At 39.4% G+C, this 16,795-nt stretch overlaps 1 protein-coding gene across 4 annotated transcripts in view; it reads left to right on the top strand.

Annotated features, from left to right (window-relative positions):
* The window catches only part of MET (MET proto-oncogene, receptor tyrosine kinase), a 90,524-nt gene that overhangs the window by 9,770 nt on the left and 63,959 nt on the right, over positions 1–16,795 (top strand). For 3 of the 4 annotated variants that reach the window (XM_085307095.1, XM_085307094.1, XM_085307092.1), the window contains exon 2: positions 9,686–10,900. In XM_085307095.1, coding sequence (XP_085163221.1) covers positions 9,695–10,900 — 1,206 coding nt within the window. In that variant the 5' untranslated portion in view covers positions 9,686–9,694. Of the gene's footprint in view, positions 1–8,101; positions 8,115–9,685; positions 10,901–16,795 lie in introns of those variants that run through there. The other variant, XM_085307093.1, reaches the window with a different exon arrangement.

Below are 16,795 nucleotides of genomic sequence, written 5' to 3'. Positions count from 1 at the left end.
AAAAAAAAAAGAGCAATAAGAAGCCTTGGTCCTGGCCAAGTTACAGCTCCAAACTGAACTCCTAACAATCCAGACACACGAGAGACCCTTAAATTGCAAGCTCTGCCTAAGAGGGTTCACACACATACCTTCCATTTTCTGTATCTTAACRGTTTAAAATAGCAGAAGAATGGGAGAGAGAGAAAGAGAGAGGAAAGATGCATGAGTTGGGATCTCACCACCAATGTCTCCCACTGTGCAGCCAGGAATTCACCTCCCAGCAAAAGGCTCCAAGGGCAAAGGGAAGGAGCCTGTCTGCACTCCTGTGGTCAGGGCATCTAACAGAGGAGGGAGATAGCCAAGTTATATTCCCATGTTGAAACCTTTGGCCAACCTGCTTATGATGGAGTGAAGATCAAGCCTTTTAACCATACCCTTTATAGCAAAAACCTTCTTAAAGCTCAGCATTGCTGTTGGTTGCAAACAAGCAAACCAAGCCCTTTGTATTTTCMAACCACTCCATAAGAATGAGCTAATTTATCCATGTATCACCYTTATGAGAAAGGTATATACTATCTGAAGTTTGGAAATAGCCTCTTTGCTTACCTTACAAACTCATGAGATCTGATTCTCTAGCTCCAGATTTCCAATGGGGACATGCCGGAGTCTAAACAAGAAGTCTGAACAAGTCTGAAACCTGGTACAAGGCACTTTATCACCTCTGAGATCAGGGAGTGTATCCAAGCTCCCTAAGGTGTCCTCAAAATGAAGGAAGGGGAAAGGAYGAAAGAAAGTAAGCAAAACCTCTGAAAAATCCATTCAGCCAAGAGAAGACCCATTTAGCAAAGGAAAACTCTGACCATAGCCATCCTAGAACACCCTCTTCAAACCACTGAGCTTTTCAGTATCTTCTGAAAGTCAGCATAATATTTCAGAATAAAAGCTGTAACTAACGGACCCTCACTGAGGGAGATCTGCCAAAGAGGAAAAGAGGCTGCTCCAGATSAGCCACTCTACTGATTGCAGCTGTGACACTGTTGCCTCTGGTGAGAGCTAGTATGTCAGATAGGCTGGTCCCAGGCCATTTTGGGATTTATGAATACCAGTACTGTRAAGTCCTTGGAAGCAGATCATGAATCACAGGTTCACAGCAAGGCAGCAGTCTAGCCAATGAGCTATCATTAACTCAGTTTCTAAACTGAGTGAAAGTAGGGCATCAGTTAAAGTGCATTGCAATAACATAATCTTTCAGTGACAAAAGCGAGGTCAGCATTAAAAAGAAAGAGTCATAACCTCCTAACCAAACACAGATGTGAAATGAACACTACCCTTGACATTGCTCCTGTTTGATTACCAAAAATCTGCTAGGAAGCTAAGTAGACCATCGAATTATTAGCTTTGGTATCAGGTAAAGGATGTGCTCTGGTAAGCTAAGACATAAATATAGACTTTGTTATTTCCACTGGCTGTTTGACAAATACAGTCAATTCAGCTTTATCTGTAGCTGTTCTGTGGGCTTCTATCACATTTGTACATGGGGTAAACATCACCAAGCTAATTCTGCACCGAGGCAGTTTGTGTTTGGCAGGGCTACTTATCGCAGATGCAGCATTGCACTACTGGGGTTATGCTGCTTTTAGAGCCAACCTGGGCATCGATGGAGTTCAATCTACTTTCTAGCACTGTGCTAAATATAATAGATATGAACATATCAYAAGATCAGCAGAAGAGGCTGTGCCAGGCCAGACTGGTGTCTAGATCTTTGCAAAAGTTTCTACAGCCGAGGAGCAGGCTTGGAGGCACCTAAAGGTTCCTATGCAGCACCAGAACAAGTCCATAAGCAGCATTTTTTCCATTTTTTCCACATGATTGGAAAGTCCAGATCCCACTAGGCTAGGTAAAGGAAAGCTGACTGCATCATTTCAGCCAAAAGCTATCTGAATCGGATGACCAGCTCATTCTTAGAGATGCACTGAGACCCTGAACAAAGCCTGACCATGACATCTCAGCTTGCTGAGATATGTATTAATCAGGATGTCAGCARCCTTGACCCTAGGTTTTGTCACTAATTCACCTCATGGTTCCCTGAGACACATTGAGTGAGAAGGGTGAAGTCATGGCACCCAGTGGCATGCTTTACGGGAGCCCGTGGAGCAGAAAAGCMACTGCCTGACACTATCCTGACAGTTCTTTCAGGGAAAAGAACGGAGCCAAAACAATTTCTTTTGCTTTATATCCTAGATATYTGTACTACACCTTGGAAGAATTCAGGGACTTGTGGGTTTTTGTTGCTATTATTATTATACTTGCAATGACATCAAAAGGAAACAATTATTTGATATGCATGTAGTACAGTCTTTAGATAATAGCCCATATGATGACTTTCTATTGATGTACAGAACTTTTTTTTTTTTTTTTTTAGGAGATTAATGTTTGGCTACAAAAAATTATTGTCTCAGGGACCTCTAAGAACCATTAGCACCAAATGACAGTTAAACTGCAGGAAATGCCCTGCATCAAGATCATAGACATAATTGCTGTTAGAACACTTAGATCAGATCTGTATGCTGTCTTGGTTACTCATAGCTATCTGCCTTTTAATCTTTTTCATTTTATGACCCGTGCCATTCCTTTAATTATCACGGTATGGAAGGCTGTTAGCTTTACTACAAGACAGGAAAAGCTTCCAAAATCCACTCTTCATTTCAATCCAGGAATTCAGGTAGRTGTTATAACCATCACGCATAAAGTAAAAAATCTAAATAAGTGCTCAGAGTAGTTAAGTGAATAAAGATAAAGCTGTGCTTACAGCCAGGTTTACCAACTTGGCTCTTTGAGAAAGGAGGAACAACGTTCCAAGAAAATTACACTATCCTCATTCTTTGCAGACARCCATAAAACATTTAGGCTCATGCAAAAAGTTGATCGACAGGATCAACTCAGAAGTACAAGAAAACAGCTTTCTCCTTCTGTAAGGTCTTTTTTATACACACCAAAAAAAGGACTTACTTTTTCACCTGAGGTTGTATGACTTCCTTGGTAACCAAGTATTAACCTGTATTTATGTTAACTGGTTAGAGTCAGGAAACATCTTTGTTTTGCATATGCAGTAAAAACACATTGAGAGGTGAATTAATCTGTCCAAGCATATGAAAATTGGGCATGAGACCCCAATTTCTCCRTATTTGCTCACCTGAAACAGAAGACCAACTTTACTATTCATTATTGTCCATGACATGTGCAATAACAAGCATGACGTGCTATGCTACCCCTCACAACAGCTCTTTTTCTACTGGGACCGAACACKTGGACTGAATAAGATGTTCGCATGTTAGTTGTCTTACTGAATTATTTGCTGCAGAGGCAGTTTAAGGCTGTGTTAGAACCAGATTTATTTTACTGCTGATGGTAGTGGTAAAGAGCCACAATAGCACCACAGGTATTTTCTTAATGAACGTCCACAAATGCTGACTCGCATTTCAAATGAATTGAGTGGATCAATAGTGTTATGTTGTTCAAAGTCTACCTTCTATTTTCCYGCTATCGCTGAACAATAACATCTTTTTAAAAAATCCTCCTATCCTTATGCATCCAGATGTGGAAAGCTGTTCTCCTGTATTTAAAGATCCAAATCCATCTGGAAGTATAAGTATGAACAAACAATGAAGGACTACYTTATTGTGGGTATTTCCTCACTGTTTTTCAATTATTCTTGTATATTCTGAACTTCGTCTCTAGGCCTTGTTTTTTGTGGAATTGATTCCTCAGCTCTGAGAGAGAGTGCAACTTCTTCACATRAGAAATTTCATTGAATCCCAACAAATACTGTATACCACCTTTTAAATTAGACTTTTTGAACAACGTGTAGCTCTTGATCTGCTCCACTCACTTGTAATATATCAGTGAGTGTTTGCTGAGGTTCATTATGAAAGAGCCTGTAGTGCCACTGTAGCCCATCACAACAAAAAGCAATTAAATAAATCCAATTGTGCTGCAGACCCAAGACACATGTTTGCTTGAGGATKTTAGGATCTGCAGCAGGTTTCAAAGAAAACACTCTGCACTGTGTTGCACCGCAGGACACCTACAGGAAATTAATGCTAAATGAGTATAAGAATAACATTTTCTCCATTGCAAAGAATACACTAATGTTCTTCTGTTTAAATGCCTGTTAAAAACAACCCTGGCAGACAATAAAAATGTTTCTATTGTAAGCTGCTGTGAATTACAATAGTATATTGGACCCAAGGATAGGTGTGCATATTAAGGAGTATACTTTATGCACTGAGATCTTAGATTCTTTTTTTATGTTTGAATATTGTAAGAAAGAGCGTACAAATCAGCTGAACATGCTAATGAAAGCAATTCCTACTGACACAGGCTACTGCACTGGCAAAATTTATTTAATAGTAGATCCTCCAGCAATTGCCTAGGCTGTGCCCTGCTTGCCAGTTCTTCACTGCCATATATATCCTGCCCTATAAGCCATAAGCCATCTGCATGCACACACACACTGTAGCTACCTCTTAGCGTACCATAGAAAGCTTCCATTTCCCTTATGAACATATTTACTACCTAAATCAATGATAGGTAGTCCTCTGACTCTATGCACTGGCATAATGCATCATGTCCGTGTGTGTGTTACACTGCAAAAAAGTTATGTTCCCATCCTACTCMGAATGAGTGACCTAAATTAGGAAATTTATGTTAAAATAGTACGGAAGGCAAGGGAACATGGGTTTTAACTCATATTAGATATTTGAATTCAACCCAAAGATCCCTTGTATGTTTGATCTTGAGTTACAGACCCAAATTACCTTGTTCTTTTGGTGTTTTGACACCAGGCAGCTAATTCAGGTGAGTACTTCCAAATTAAGAATATTTTTATTCTTGTGAACATAACTCTAGAAAATAGGTTAACCTCCTAAGTGTTTTAAATRTAACCGATCTTGTCTACAGATGCAATCAAATAATTGAAAAGTCTGATGAAGACAAGTCCACCGTGAGCTCAGCCTGTTGAAGCCGATGCCAGAGCTGTGACAAGCTTGCAACAACAGATTCAAATTGAATGGCTGGATCTATTATAATTTCCCCCCTCCGTTTGCCCTGTCCTGTTAAATTACACTGCTGTCTCTATGGCAGGGTGTCTCATTCACAGAGAATTAGGTCCTGAATTGGCATAGTTTTCAGTCTAGGATAGTAAGGCAAACTGAACTCTCAGGAGCAGTAATTGCTATGGTTATTCTATTCAAACCTACCCCACATGTTTGTCAGAGCCCACGGTAATGAGAAGAACATTCCAGCCTATTGGAAAAAGTGCAGAACTCCACTATCAAATATTTCCTAAAAAATGGGAAAAGCTACCATTTGTTGTACACTTGCTGATAATAGGGTTTGTGAACTATGGATTAACATGGCTATATTGTATCTAACCTGCAATGACCTACCTGAAGCCTAAATATATTCTTGTATAAACATACATATAAATGTAAATATATCTATACTGTATATAGTAATACGSAGGACCATAGCATTTCCTTTTCGGTAATAAAGCAAGGGAAAATGACACGTGCCAAACAACCTGCCAGAGCGTTGCTTTTGTGTCAGTGTGTTCTCTTAGTCCATGCAGTTTTGGAGCATGCTTTGTGATCAGGCATTAATGGGATCCAAGTTGTCGAACAAGGGCTAGGAAAAYGAGCACGACTGTGTTTTTTGGCTTCCTTGCATGCAACAGTTTGAACGTTGTTCCACAATGGAGCCAGGCCTGACTTGTCAGTGCAGTGGCAAACAACAACATGAAGGAGTGACATAATGTTCAGTATTTACAAATTATCATTCAGGCCACAATTAGGAGAGTGAAACTTGATGAAAAAAGTTGCCATTGGGAAACCATTAGTGGTTGCTAGTCACTGGTGCACAAACACTCGACAATCAGCCATAACACTTGAAGCTGCTAGGCATACCAGTATAACATATCATTACCACTTGCAATGGTTGACCAATATCCATTTTCTCATCATACAAGCTAGGGTCTGCTGAGGGATGGAAAAATGAGCGCATCATGACACAGGCTTTGAAAATATCTCTTACAAAAGACCTAATCCATCCACAGCTACAGCTTGGTAACAGTCATCACAGGCCAAAGCTCACAAGTCTTCTGTAGACACATGAAAGAGATACAGATGCACAAGTCACAGAAAGGTCACAAAACCATGAACAGCATCCATCATTCGAATCAAGTAGAGAAACAAAGAGATTGCTTGTTTTCCTTTTGCAGCTGATAGATAACAACTAGTTCTTTGACCTGCATTCAAAAGGAAAAATGTAGCTATAGCGCAGGTATTTTGGTTCTAATTCAGCAAAACTCTTAAGTGCTTAAGTTCAACTGAAATTACATTTGAGTACGTGCTTAGTAGAACTAAAGCTATTGGACCTCTGAAAAGACGTGAGATTGAATTTTTTATTCTCTGAAGTTTTTAAATGCTTCTTCAAGATATATTCAAGTGAAGTGCTTTGCAATGACCTGGTTTGGAGGTTACAAAAAAGCAACTCTGTGCTGGAGGCTGCAGCAGTGGAACAGAGAAAGACTTTGGGTCAAATGCAGATAAAAGGAGGCACTGAATGCCACTGGCGTCTCACTGAGCAACAGTGGTGCTTATATGATTTGAGGACAGTGAAAAACCAAATACCTCAAAAAAGGAGGTGCACACTGTACCCTTCAGGTAACTACTGTGTCCTCCCTAAGTTCTAACCCTACCCTATATATGTCTCGCAGCAGAGCACATGCCTTCTGATTTCAAACACCTTAAGGAAAGGCTCACAGCGTGCTGGAGATGTGCACTGTGGGGAACCACCTTCCCCATCAGCCATCCATAAACACTGAGCTTGAGGTTCGCATAGGTGGAAATCAGTAGGTTTCTGTTCAGACAGCTGCTTGACACACATCAAATGCATACAAAGGGAGACACAATGTTATACCTCAGATACGAGAGCAAAGATTACTTGGTTTTCATTTATCACTCATCTTTTACATTCTTCTGCGGTGAAACGTAGATATTATTCCTGGCATTTGTTGCATTATACTGAATCTATCCCTTGCTCGTGTTGTTAAACTCTTCACTTTGGATCTCATTTGCTAAAACAGTTTAAGAAGGACTTGTTTCTGTCTCAGGAATACAGATTCAGATGAGTGCTGTTTCACCAACTGAATATAAGCGGTGTAGCCTACCTGAGGCTCACATCCCAAGATACCAGATGTGCTAAAGAATAAGTCAGTCTGTATTTATGACTCTGAATCCCTCTGAAGTTCACACTGGTGTTTAGTCTCGGACAGCTAGGGGGCCTGGCTGTCCAGTAACCTTGCATCTTTATTCCTGTAACAGCGGTCGATCATCCTCATCCTCATCTAACTGTTGTCCCACTTGTTATTTTATCTCTTCATTGCAGTGCCACCCTTGTCATTTGAATTTAAACTCATTGCAGCAGAGCATATACCTGCCTCGTGTTGTGTCAGAAATAGAGCGCTTTTGGAATTTTCTGCTTAAACAAGTATTTGTCAGAACATGTTGACTTGTCAGAGCTGATTCTGCAGGAACATATCTGTTTTAGCACTGTTTCTCAGGGTGGAAGTACTAACTACAAGGAGGCAGAGAGGCAGACCCACGTCACACTGCGCACTGCTAGGACACTCACTGGGCTCCCCTGGACCTGGCTGAGCAGGGACTTGAGAACCATCATTCTTGGGTAGGGGGTATCTTTTGGGTGCTTCACACAAACTTCAGCAGGTTGTGGTTTCATCTCAGTACAGAGCAGGAAAACCTTTGTAAAAGCAAATTTCACAGGATGARGAAACTGTCTCCTGTCCTGTATGATATAGAAGCATTCTTTCTGTACCATCGCTATATTTTATGATTATAACAATAGCCCTGGGGTGGGTTCTTTTTGTGTGTGTACTTAAATCCATGTTTGCTTTTTCCAGGATACWGTTATCACTGCTTAATATCTGAAAACAATGTTGATTTGAAGGAAGAACATTGCTCAATACCACAAGTTTGAATTGTTCTTACTAGCTAATACTTGCAAACAGCCTGTATTTYTGATTTTTATCCCCTGGTCTTGATCACGATTCTTGTCAGGTAACTGGAAGAACAACCTTTKGTTTCCAAAAACTATTATTTTGTGTAGATCATGGAAGTAAGCCACAGAAAGAATTCAGTAGACATGAAAGAAAAAGTCATTAGGAATGTAGGAGAATTACTGATGTATTTTTAAACAAAATTCACTGAAAACATTGAATTTACATACAGCTGAAACAGTTCTAATCTACAGATATCATTACATTTTGCCTAAATTCTTGATTTCATAAAAAAGTTAAAATAGAGTCCGTGATTATTGTTATTCATTTGCATTTTTCAAGGTTGTTTATTTTAAATCCATCAAGTGGTCATAAGCATTTCTGTATTAGCAACAATTTCTTAAATATAGCCAAACTATAAGTAGTTTCCCAATGTGATCATATTGTTGTTTGAATGTATAATTATTTTCTCCATGAAGAAGCTRAATTTAACTTAACAACAACTGTGTCATGGCATTAGCAGAAAATGTGTGGTGTGATAGGGCACTGTGGGGACACTGCACCAAAATACTCACAACCACAGTTCATTTAGTTTATCTTCCAAGGGGGTTAAATATCACACYAGTCATTCGCCTTTGGTTTTTAAAGCCACATCAGACAATGTGTGTAAAAGTGAAAAAAGAAAAGTGCTAGGTTTTTTGATTTCATCAGTTAATGGCTCTAGGTCACTTGATACCCCTTTGTTTACAGTACAGTGATATGCCTGTATCTTCTAAAGGTTCTCYAGAGTGACTTATTGCTGTGGTACAAGGCCTAAAATTAAACTTGCACATGCCAGGCACCACATGATGCATAAAATATTCTAACAATAYATTACAAAACATTGTCAACTCTAGAGAAAATGACTGTTCCAAGAACTGGAGCTGACTGAAAAAAAAAACATTCTTTTTTCCAAAATGGGCACTTATGAAAGACAGCGATTTCAGGAACTGGAGGAAGAGAAAGAAGGGTTTCTTCCTTTGTTCTTATGGAGGAAAAAAAATTTCCTTAGTCAGTGAAAAAAATGTCAACAGAACAAAAGATAAACCATCTTTCAGCTGGAATCTCCACGTTTTTTTCCTGTCTTTTCTATTTCTTATTTTTGAACTGCTGTGCTAAGAACCGTTCCAGCCCTTTAGTGTGCTTGCCAGTTTAGAGCCATAGCCGGGCTCTAAAGTGCTATAACTGCTTTGTGTGCRTTGTGAGAGCATCCTGAGCAGATTTGCTTTATGCTACCTATGTACCATCTTGTTCTAAACCAGATCAGCCTGATGCCAGTGTGAAAGTAGAGTGAAACAGTATCTCTATTCCCATTGTACAATACACCAAGGGGGTCTTGCAAAATTCATCATAATAAAATCCTTCTGTGGGTTGTTCACTAAGCAGTGAAATCAGAACCCACAAAGGACAGTAATAGTAGCAATTTTTAGCACAAGACTATTAAGGACACTAAGCAAGATTACAACACTTCTTAAACTGAAAAAGTTCAGCTAATACATGCAGCCTAGAAATAGATTTCTGTTGACTGATAAAGTGATGATTTTTTTGATATATGAAATATAACCACTCTTTTCTTTAAATATATTTTGACAGATTAAATCTATGACAATGAAGCCTGTTACTGCATATCCTTCTGGGATTATCATATTGCTATTTGCATTGTTGCAGAGGAGCCATGGACAATGCAAAGAAGCAGCTAAAAAATCGGAGATGAATCTGAGTGTAAAATACGATCTTCCTAGCTTCATCACAGACACACCAATTCAGAATGTAGTTTTATACAAGCATCATGTTTATATTGGAGCAGTCAACAAAATTTATGTATTAAATGAAGCTCTTCAGAATATTTCTGTGTACAAGACTGGGCCCGTTTTGGAGAACCCTGACTGTGCACCATGCGAAGACTGCAAAGATAAAGCCAATTTATCTAACAGTGTATGGAAGGATAATGTCAACATGGCACTGCTCTTAGAAACCTATTATGATGATCAGCTCATCAGCTGTGGTAGTGTATCTGGAGGCATTTGTCACCGTCACATCATTCATCCTGACAACCCTGCTGATATAGAAAGCGAGGTGCACTGCATGTATTCAACACAGATGGATGGAGAAGCAGATAATTGTCCTGACTGTGTTGTGAGCACTTTAGGAACCAAAGTTTTGGTGACAGAAAAGGACAGGTTTGTCAACTTCTTTGTTGGAAATACCGTGACATCTGCATTTCAACCACCATATGTACTGCATTCAATATCAGTTAGAAGGTTGAAAGAAACACAGGATGGTTTTGAGTTTCTCACGGATCAGTCTTACATAGATATCCTCCCTCAGTTCCGTGATTCTTATCCCATTAGGTATGTCCATGCCTTTGAAAATAATCACTTTGTCTATTTTCTGACTATCCAGAGAGAATCTCTTGACTCCCAGACTTTTCACACYAGAATCATCCGGTTCTGCACTCTGGATTCAGGGATGCGTTCTTACATGGAAATGCCTCTCGAGTGTATTTTTACTGAGAAGCGGAGGAAGAGGTCCATTCGAAAGGAGGTATTCAATATCTTGCAAGCTGCGTACGTAAGCAAGCCAGGTGCAGCCCTAGCCCACGAAATGGGCCTTGGGTTGAACGATGATATTCTGTACGGCATTTTTGCACAAAGTAAGCCAGATTCTTCAGAACCGACAAACAGGTCTGCCGTCTGTGCTGTCTCTGTGCGAACAATCAATGAATTCTTCAACAAGATTGTCGACAAGCAAAACATGAAATGTCTTCAGCACTTCTATGGAAAAGATAGCAAATACTGCTTGAACAGGGTAAGTGGCCGTTCTTTCTGTGGCATTTGGGGGCTGGACTCGGCCTCTGCATTCTTTCTTTGCCTGCTACATTGTCAGGTAGCTGTCCCCTCAGTTACAGTTATAAAATGTAAGTCCCTAATCATTTCAGATTATTTAGCATTGCTGATGATTCATCTTTGTAAGAACTAGTTCCTGTAAATTGACTGTGAAAAGCACTAAGGTCCTTATGGTAATAAGAGAGTACTAACAGAATTGGAAAAAAAAATCCTATTTTTTTAACAAGTAATTGGTTTTCTTTTTTCTTGAGAGGCTGTGAGGCAGATAAATGGAACATTTAGGGAGTTATTTCTTTCAGTATCATAAAAAACTGTTCATTAACATTCGTATCTTTGTGCACTGAGGAGTCCCTGAAAATATCACTCATATTTTAAACTATGCTAATGCTGAATCACTGCTCTCTTTAGAAAAAGTGAAAGAACTGTTTTGGAGCATGCCATGAAGAGCCAGATTGTAATACAATTACTCATGCTTAACACATAAACGGCCCCACTGAAACCAGTTTTCTTAATGAAAGAAGCATCTATTAAAAGTGCCCTGTGAATTAGGGTAATGGTAGTTTCAGATGAGAAGAGATGCCCCTCTGTACACCACGCATTCAGGTGGAGCTGTTTTCCAACCACCTGGAATATTGTTAAGTGAAGGAGACACAGAAATTATTTCTTCCTCTCTGATCAGTGCCTCTGCTAACGTCAGCGCTTGTAAAGGAAATACAGAATCTGGGAAAGATATCCTTTCTTAGTTTGTTTTTGATATTATAACTTTGAACTGTACCTGCTTATGCCTCAAGGCCTTAAGTGAGCTCCCTGTTGAGCCTTTTCTTCTTCTTCAAATAAGAGAAAAACGGAGCTCGGAGGTGGCGCCGTGAGCTGTACTGCAGGGAAGGGCCAGCTGGAGATAAGATGAGGCTGCAGCTCGGTCTCCAGAGACGGGATGAAGGCTGGGTCCGGGCAGAGTGGCAGCTCCATGCACTTTTGGGTTGGAAGGGACCTGTTGTGTCCATCATAGAGAAGGACCAGTTTGAGGATGGGATCCATGGGCCTACAGTGCTGTAGTGCCACCAGGGTGCTCCTCAGCCCCGATGCCCAGCACAGGGGCTAGCATCAGGACAGAGTGGTGGCACAGACCTCTCTTGGGGCTGGAGCCTCTTGAATGAAACAGGAGGGTCACTATTCAGTGCTAAGAAGAATCTGTGGGGAAGCAGCCATTATAGACATGCTTTCGCCTTTTCCCAGTAACACAGATGTGCTCAGAGGTGGAGTCCAACCCAGTGTGATCATCATCACAACAGCCTCAGCATTTGAGGTCAGCTGCTGATCACAGTATCCCAGGGTTCAAACAAGATTTAGACATTGCTAGGTGATGCTGATACAGCAACCACAATTGACTTAGAATTTGATTCTTCTTTTTTTTTTTAAGTGGGAAAAGGGAACTTCCAAGAACTAAAAGAAACTTAGCAAGCATTCATAAAGTAACTTCTTCCTGTCTTTCCTCACTACTTTATTGTTGCCTTAATTTTTCATTTCAGATCTTAAAGCCTTTTTTTCATTTTTCATTTCATTTTTCACAATGAACATTGTTCTTCTCTGAAGGTGTTTTTTCTCCTGTTCTTGTAGTATTTTCTTTGTGAGTGAATATGTTTAAAGCTTGTGGCCTTTAACTTATCTCRTTCTGTTCGTGCTTATACACCTATTTCGCAAATAGATCTTTTCATAGCAAAGTATRTCATTAAAATATTGACAGAATAATTTGCCACTTTTCACATGCTGGGAAGTACTTTACTCTTGCAAAAGCTTTCCCAGAGCCTGCTGCTGCTTTGCATATCAGAACTGAATGTCTTATATTGCAGACGGTTTATTATAGCTGCCCATTTTCAAGAAATGTCATCAGAACTCTGATTTCTGATACATTAAATTGATAAAGGGAAAATATGTTTCTTTGATTTTTTGTGCTTCCTTCAAATGGCATAAAAGCAGTCAGAAATTTTGTCCTGATTGTTTGCTTAACACCAAAATATCAAGACTGTCAAGCTTTGCCATTCCATTTTCTTTGCTTTATTCCAGAGGAATCATGAAGGCTCCTATGAAAAGTGTCTTGAAAGCTTTTTCAGCATTCAGCTGTCCAAAAAGATTGGCAAGAATTCGTAGGCATCCTTTATATACCTGTTTTTTTCAGATGTGTAAAATAGATCTGCAAGGTTAGAGATGAAGGGAGTAAAAGAGCAGGCAGAAGAAGAGAAGCATATTGCTTCTTCTGCTTATACTTATGTCAGGAATGTCAAATCCAATCTTACTTGATTTTGCTGGAGATCAAACATAAAATTCCAACTCCCAACACAAGTCTTCTTGTGCCCTTTTTTGTACATATTAAAATGTACATAAGGTCATGATCCAATTTTTTCCCCTTTGTAACTCACCTTTAACTTAGAAGAAAACTTTCTATGAACTACCAGAGTTTRTCACAGTTTATTTTGGCAAAATTCAAGAGTTGCTTTTTGTAAGGTAGCCAAGATGATCTTTCTCTTTATTGTTCTGAGGGAATGAAACCACAGACCACTGATGCAAGTGAAAGGTACTGACCACTGCAGGATTAAGTAAGTCATAGGAGAGTGAAAACAGTCCAGCAGTGAATACAACATGTCAGTAACTTCAAAAAAAAATTTTAAATGAGCTTTAAGTAATATTTTCAGTGCTATGATATCTACAATGTCTGAGAATTTACAGTTAGAGTCTTATTCATGAAGGCCGTTCCGCAGGACCAAATTGTTGCATGATTTTGTTCARCTTCAGGATAGTCCATCTTTTTTGAGTGATCATCCCTCAGTGCCCTGTTTAGTCTAAGGCTGCTGAAGTTAGAATCAGACCAAAATAAGCCATAATAAATCACTCAAAATATTTCCTCAAATGCTCCACATCAGATTTTGAGCATTTGAATAAAAATATTTTGACTTATTTTGATGCAGTTGACAAAATTTATTAGTTTTCAGCCTTGTTTTCTAGGAGAATGAGGTTTATATAGTCATGTTGTTGATTGCTTGTCTTTCTGTTAGCCTTTTTAACAACCTCAGCAATAAGATATCTTGTAGATGTGAATCCTGGTGTGATCCAAATACAGATCCAATATATGATCAGACTGTGGAAACTGTATAAGTATAAGGACATCCTTTATAATCTTCAGAGAATCCACACAGAGCAAAGCAGGGTCCATGGTTACYCATGGGAAAAGTCTTCATCAGAACTTAAGTTGGACAGCTAAGTCAACCAACCACAACGTATAAATCCAGACAATACTATGTTTCATTCATTCCAGTGCTCATGGAAAGCCTTATAAAGTCAAAATAAAACATTTCCAGTTATGTTTAAGAAAAACACTTAAGAAGCTAAAGCCTGGACTCATTAAAGTCAAGGTTAGGAAAAGTCAATCAAATGKTGCATCTGATTGATCTCAGATGTAGTTCAGTGGAGCTGTGCCCAGTTAGCACTTCCTGAGAATTTCCTTCAGTGAAGTGCTGGCTATCACTTCAATGACAGTAGGGAGAAAACAGATCTGGCTTTAAATTAAAAGAAAAATTGTAGAGTAATAGTAAAGCAGTTTTATTGCCCAAGCCAGGAGAGAAGTAGGTGCTGTGGAGGGTTTTGAATCACTGCTCAGGAATCTCATCACCCACAACAAAGTGGAAACTTTATATAGGCTTTTAGAAAATGTTATTTGGTCACAATTAGTCACTTCCAGCCATCATGTTGGAATAGAGGAATATTTAGATTAAGAGGCAAGTGCTGCAAACTTCATTTGGATAAGTAGTTCAGTGGTGTCCACCCCTATCATGGTTTAAATGGGATTCTCCAAGTAAGTAAGATGGGTTGAGTTTAACCTTGAAAATCTCAACTATACAGTTCAACTATCTTTCGTTAGAGTGTGATCTTATGGGTTTTGTTTGGCCTCTTCCTAAATCTATGTCTCTTATGTAGTAAACAACCATGAGACAATTTCCCCTTGGTACCCAGCTTCAATCTCCATTGACTTCCATGGAAAAGTGCCTCTAGAGCTGAAAGCAGAAGCCAGCTCTGTAAGGTTCCTGTGATCTAGTTGCTTCTATAAGTAGGTTCACATGAAAGTCTAAAGTACTCCATTCCATTTACAGGAAAACAGAGAAACCACAGACAGGCATTTGCTACTATGTTCCCAAAAAGTTTCTTAAGGCAAGACAAACTGGTCGCCATTCCTGTTAAATGAAAGGCACAACCAGATAAAAATCAAATTGGAAGAATGTGAAATGAAAGCAGAAGATCACCAAAGCAAAATATAAAGTGACAGTAAAATAAACACATGGTGATACTTCTTTATTACCATTACATAGATGATAGATGAGTAAAATTGGGTTATGCTTATATTGTAATGGAAGAAAATAATTGCTGCCTTCTATTAGGAAACCACAAAGGCCCTTTATTGATCTGTCATCCTAAGGATATGTCTAGGAATATTTAATAAAATAAACAGAGACAAACAATTCTTTTAAGGCCCTATAACTGTAATCTCCCACACCACTTGGCTTAAAAGATTTTGGCAAGATTAAAAATAACACCACAACTCCTCTGATTATGAAGGCTTGATGTGGCTCATTTAGGTAATCTTGCAGCATGAAGGAAATGTTTTTTTTTTGATGTTTTTTTTTTTTACTGTGAGTAGGATGTGCCTGAATATTTTCCTTAAAAGTCAGGCACCAGAAACTATCTGATTGGTTCAGTCATTTCCTCTGGAAATACTATATCAAATGGCATAAAGCGCTCTGCCTGGGCACAAAGCCTGCTCCCGTCCATACAGATTTTATGAAAGCTTCTCCATGGGTTCTGACATCTCGAAAGAATACACAGACAGGAACTGGGCAGTGAGGAATGTGCACCGACTGATTGTAGAGGGCTTCAGAATAGGATTAAATCGTAGTAGTAAGGTAATAGGCTGCATCTACATTCCTGTTTAACACTCACTGCATATTCTTATTGCTTGTCTGCTGAAATCCCAGGCAATAACCCAGGAGCCTCTGTTGCACCTTGTGTAATACAAAATGTCTCCAATGACTCCAGACTGTCTCCAGCATTATATCCGGGGTCTTCTGCCTACCTGGCCTTGCCATGCTGGCTTCTGACTGGTGTGCGGCAAATATCACAGCCTAACAGCACTCAGAAGTGGATAGGTTTTAAACATAGTCTGAACTCCTGGCAAGCTTCATAGCAGCGAAGGGTGGATGTAGGTATGGATATGGCTATGGCTATGGATACAGCTATGGATATGGCTATAGCTATGCTATGCAAGACAGCTATCTGTCCTAGGGCCTGGCCACATGTGCATTGTCTCAAGGAAGTTCCCAAGGCAAGGCAAGGAAAAAGGCATGTTGGGATCGTTATTTAGTTATTATCACATTGCCTGGAGAGGGAAATGTCTTCAGTGACTCTTCTGAGCCCCAAGAGCTATAGGGTTTGGTGGCTTACCTATCACTCCTTGACTGCTGGAAGAACTACAGGCAGTTTTCACCTTTACAAGTGAAGACCTGAACTCCTGCTGGGGGTCTGTCTCTATTGATGTTTTATCATTTTCTCGATGAAAGCTGTATTTCTCTGTGAAAAAGTGATACCTGTTAAACTATCATTTTCTGGAAAGGGCACTGCTTTATCAGCCAGAGCTACTAATAATRTTTCATTTCCAGACTTTTAAATCAAATTCTTTCACTTAAGGCAGGGTTCCCTATTGGTTATTAGTGTGGGAGACCGACTGTGCTGCAATCTCTGGAATTGCACAGAAATCATTTCAAGTAGTTTTTTTTTTAATATTAATAGCTGGATTCTCTGGTCATGTGTTTTG

This window comes from Rhea americana, unplaced genomic scaffold (genome assembly GCF_003343005.1).
Source record: "Rhea americana isolate MKP2758 unplaced genomic scaffold, rheAme1 scaffold_252, whole genome shotgun sequence".
NCBI classification, from domain to species: domain Eukaryota; kingdom Metazoa; phylum Chordata; class Aves; order Rheiformes; family Rheidae; genus Rhea; species Rhea americana.
The sequence above is the reverse complement of the archived record's forward strand: the minus strand, read 5'-3'. Positions and strand labels throughout refer to the sequence as shown.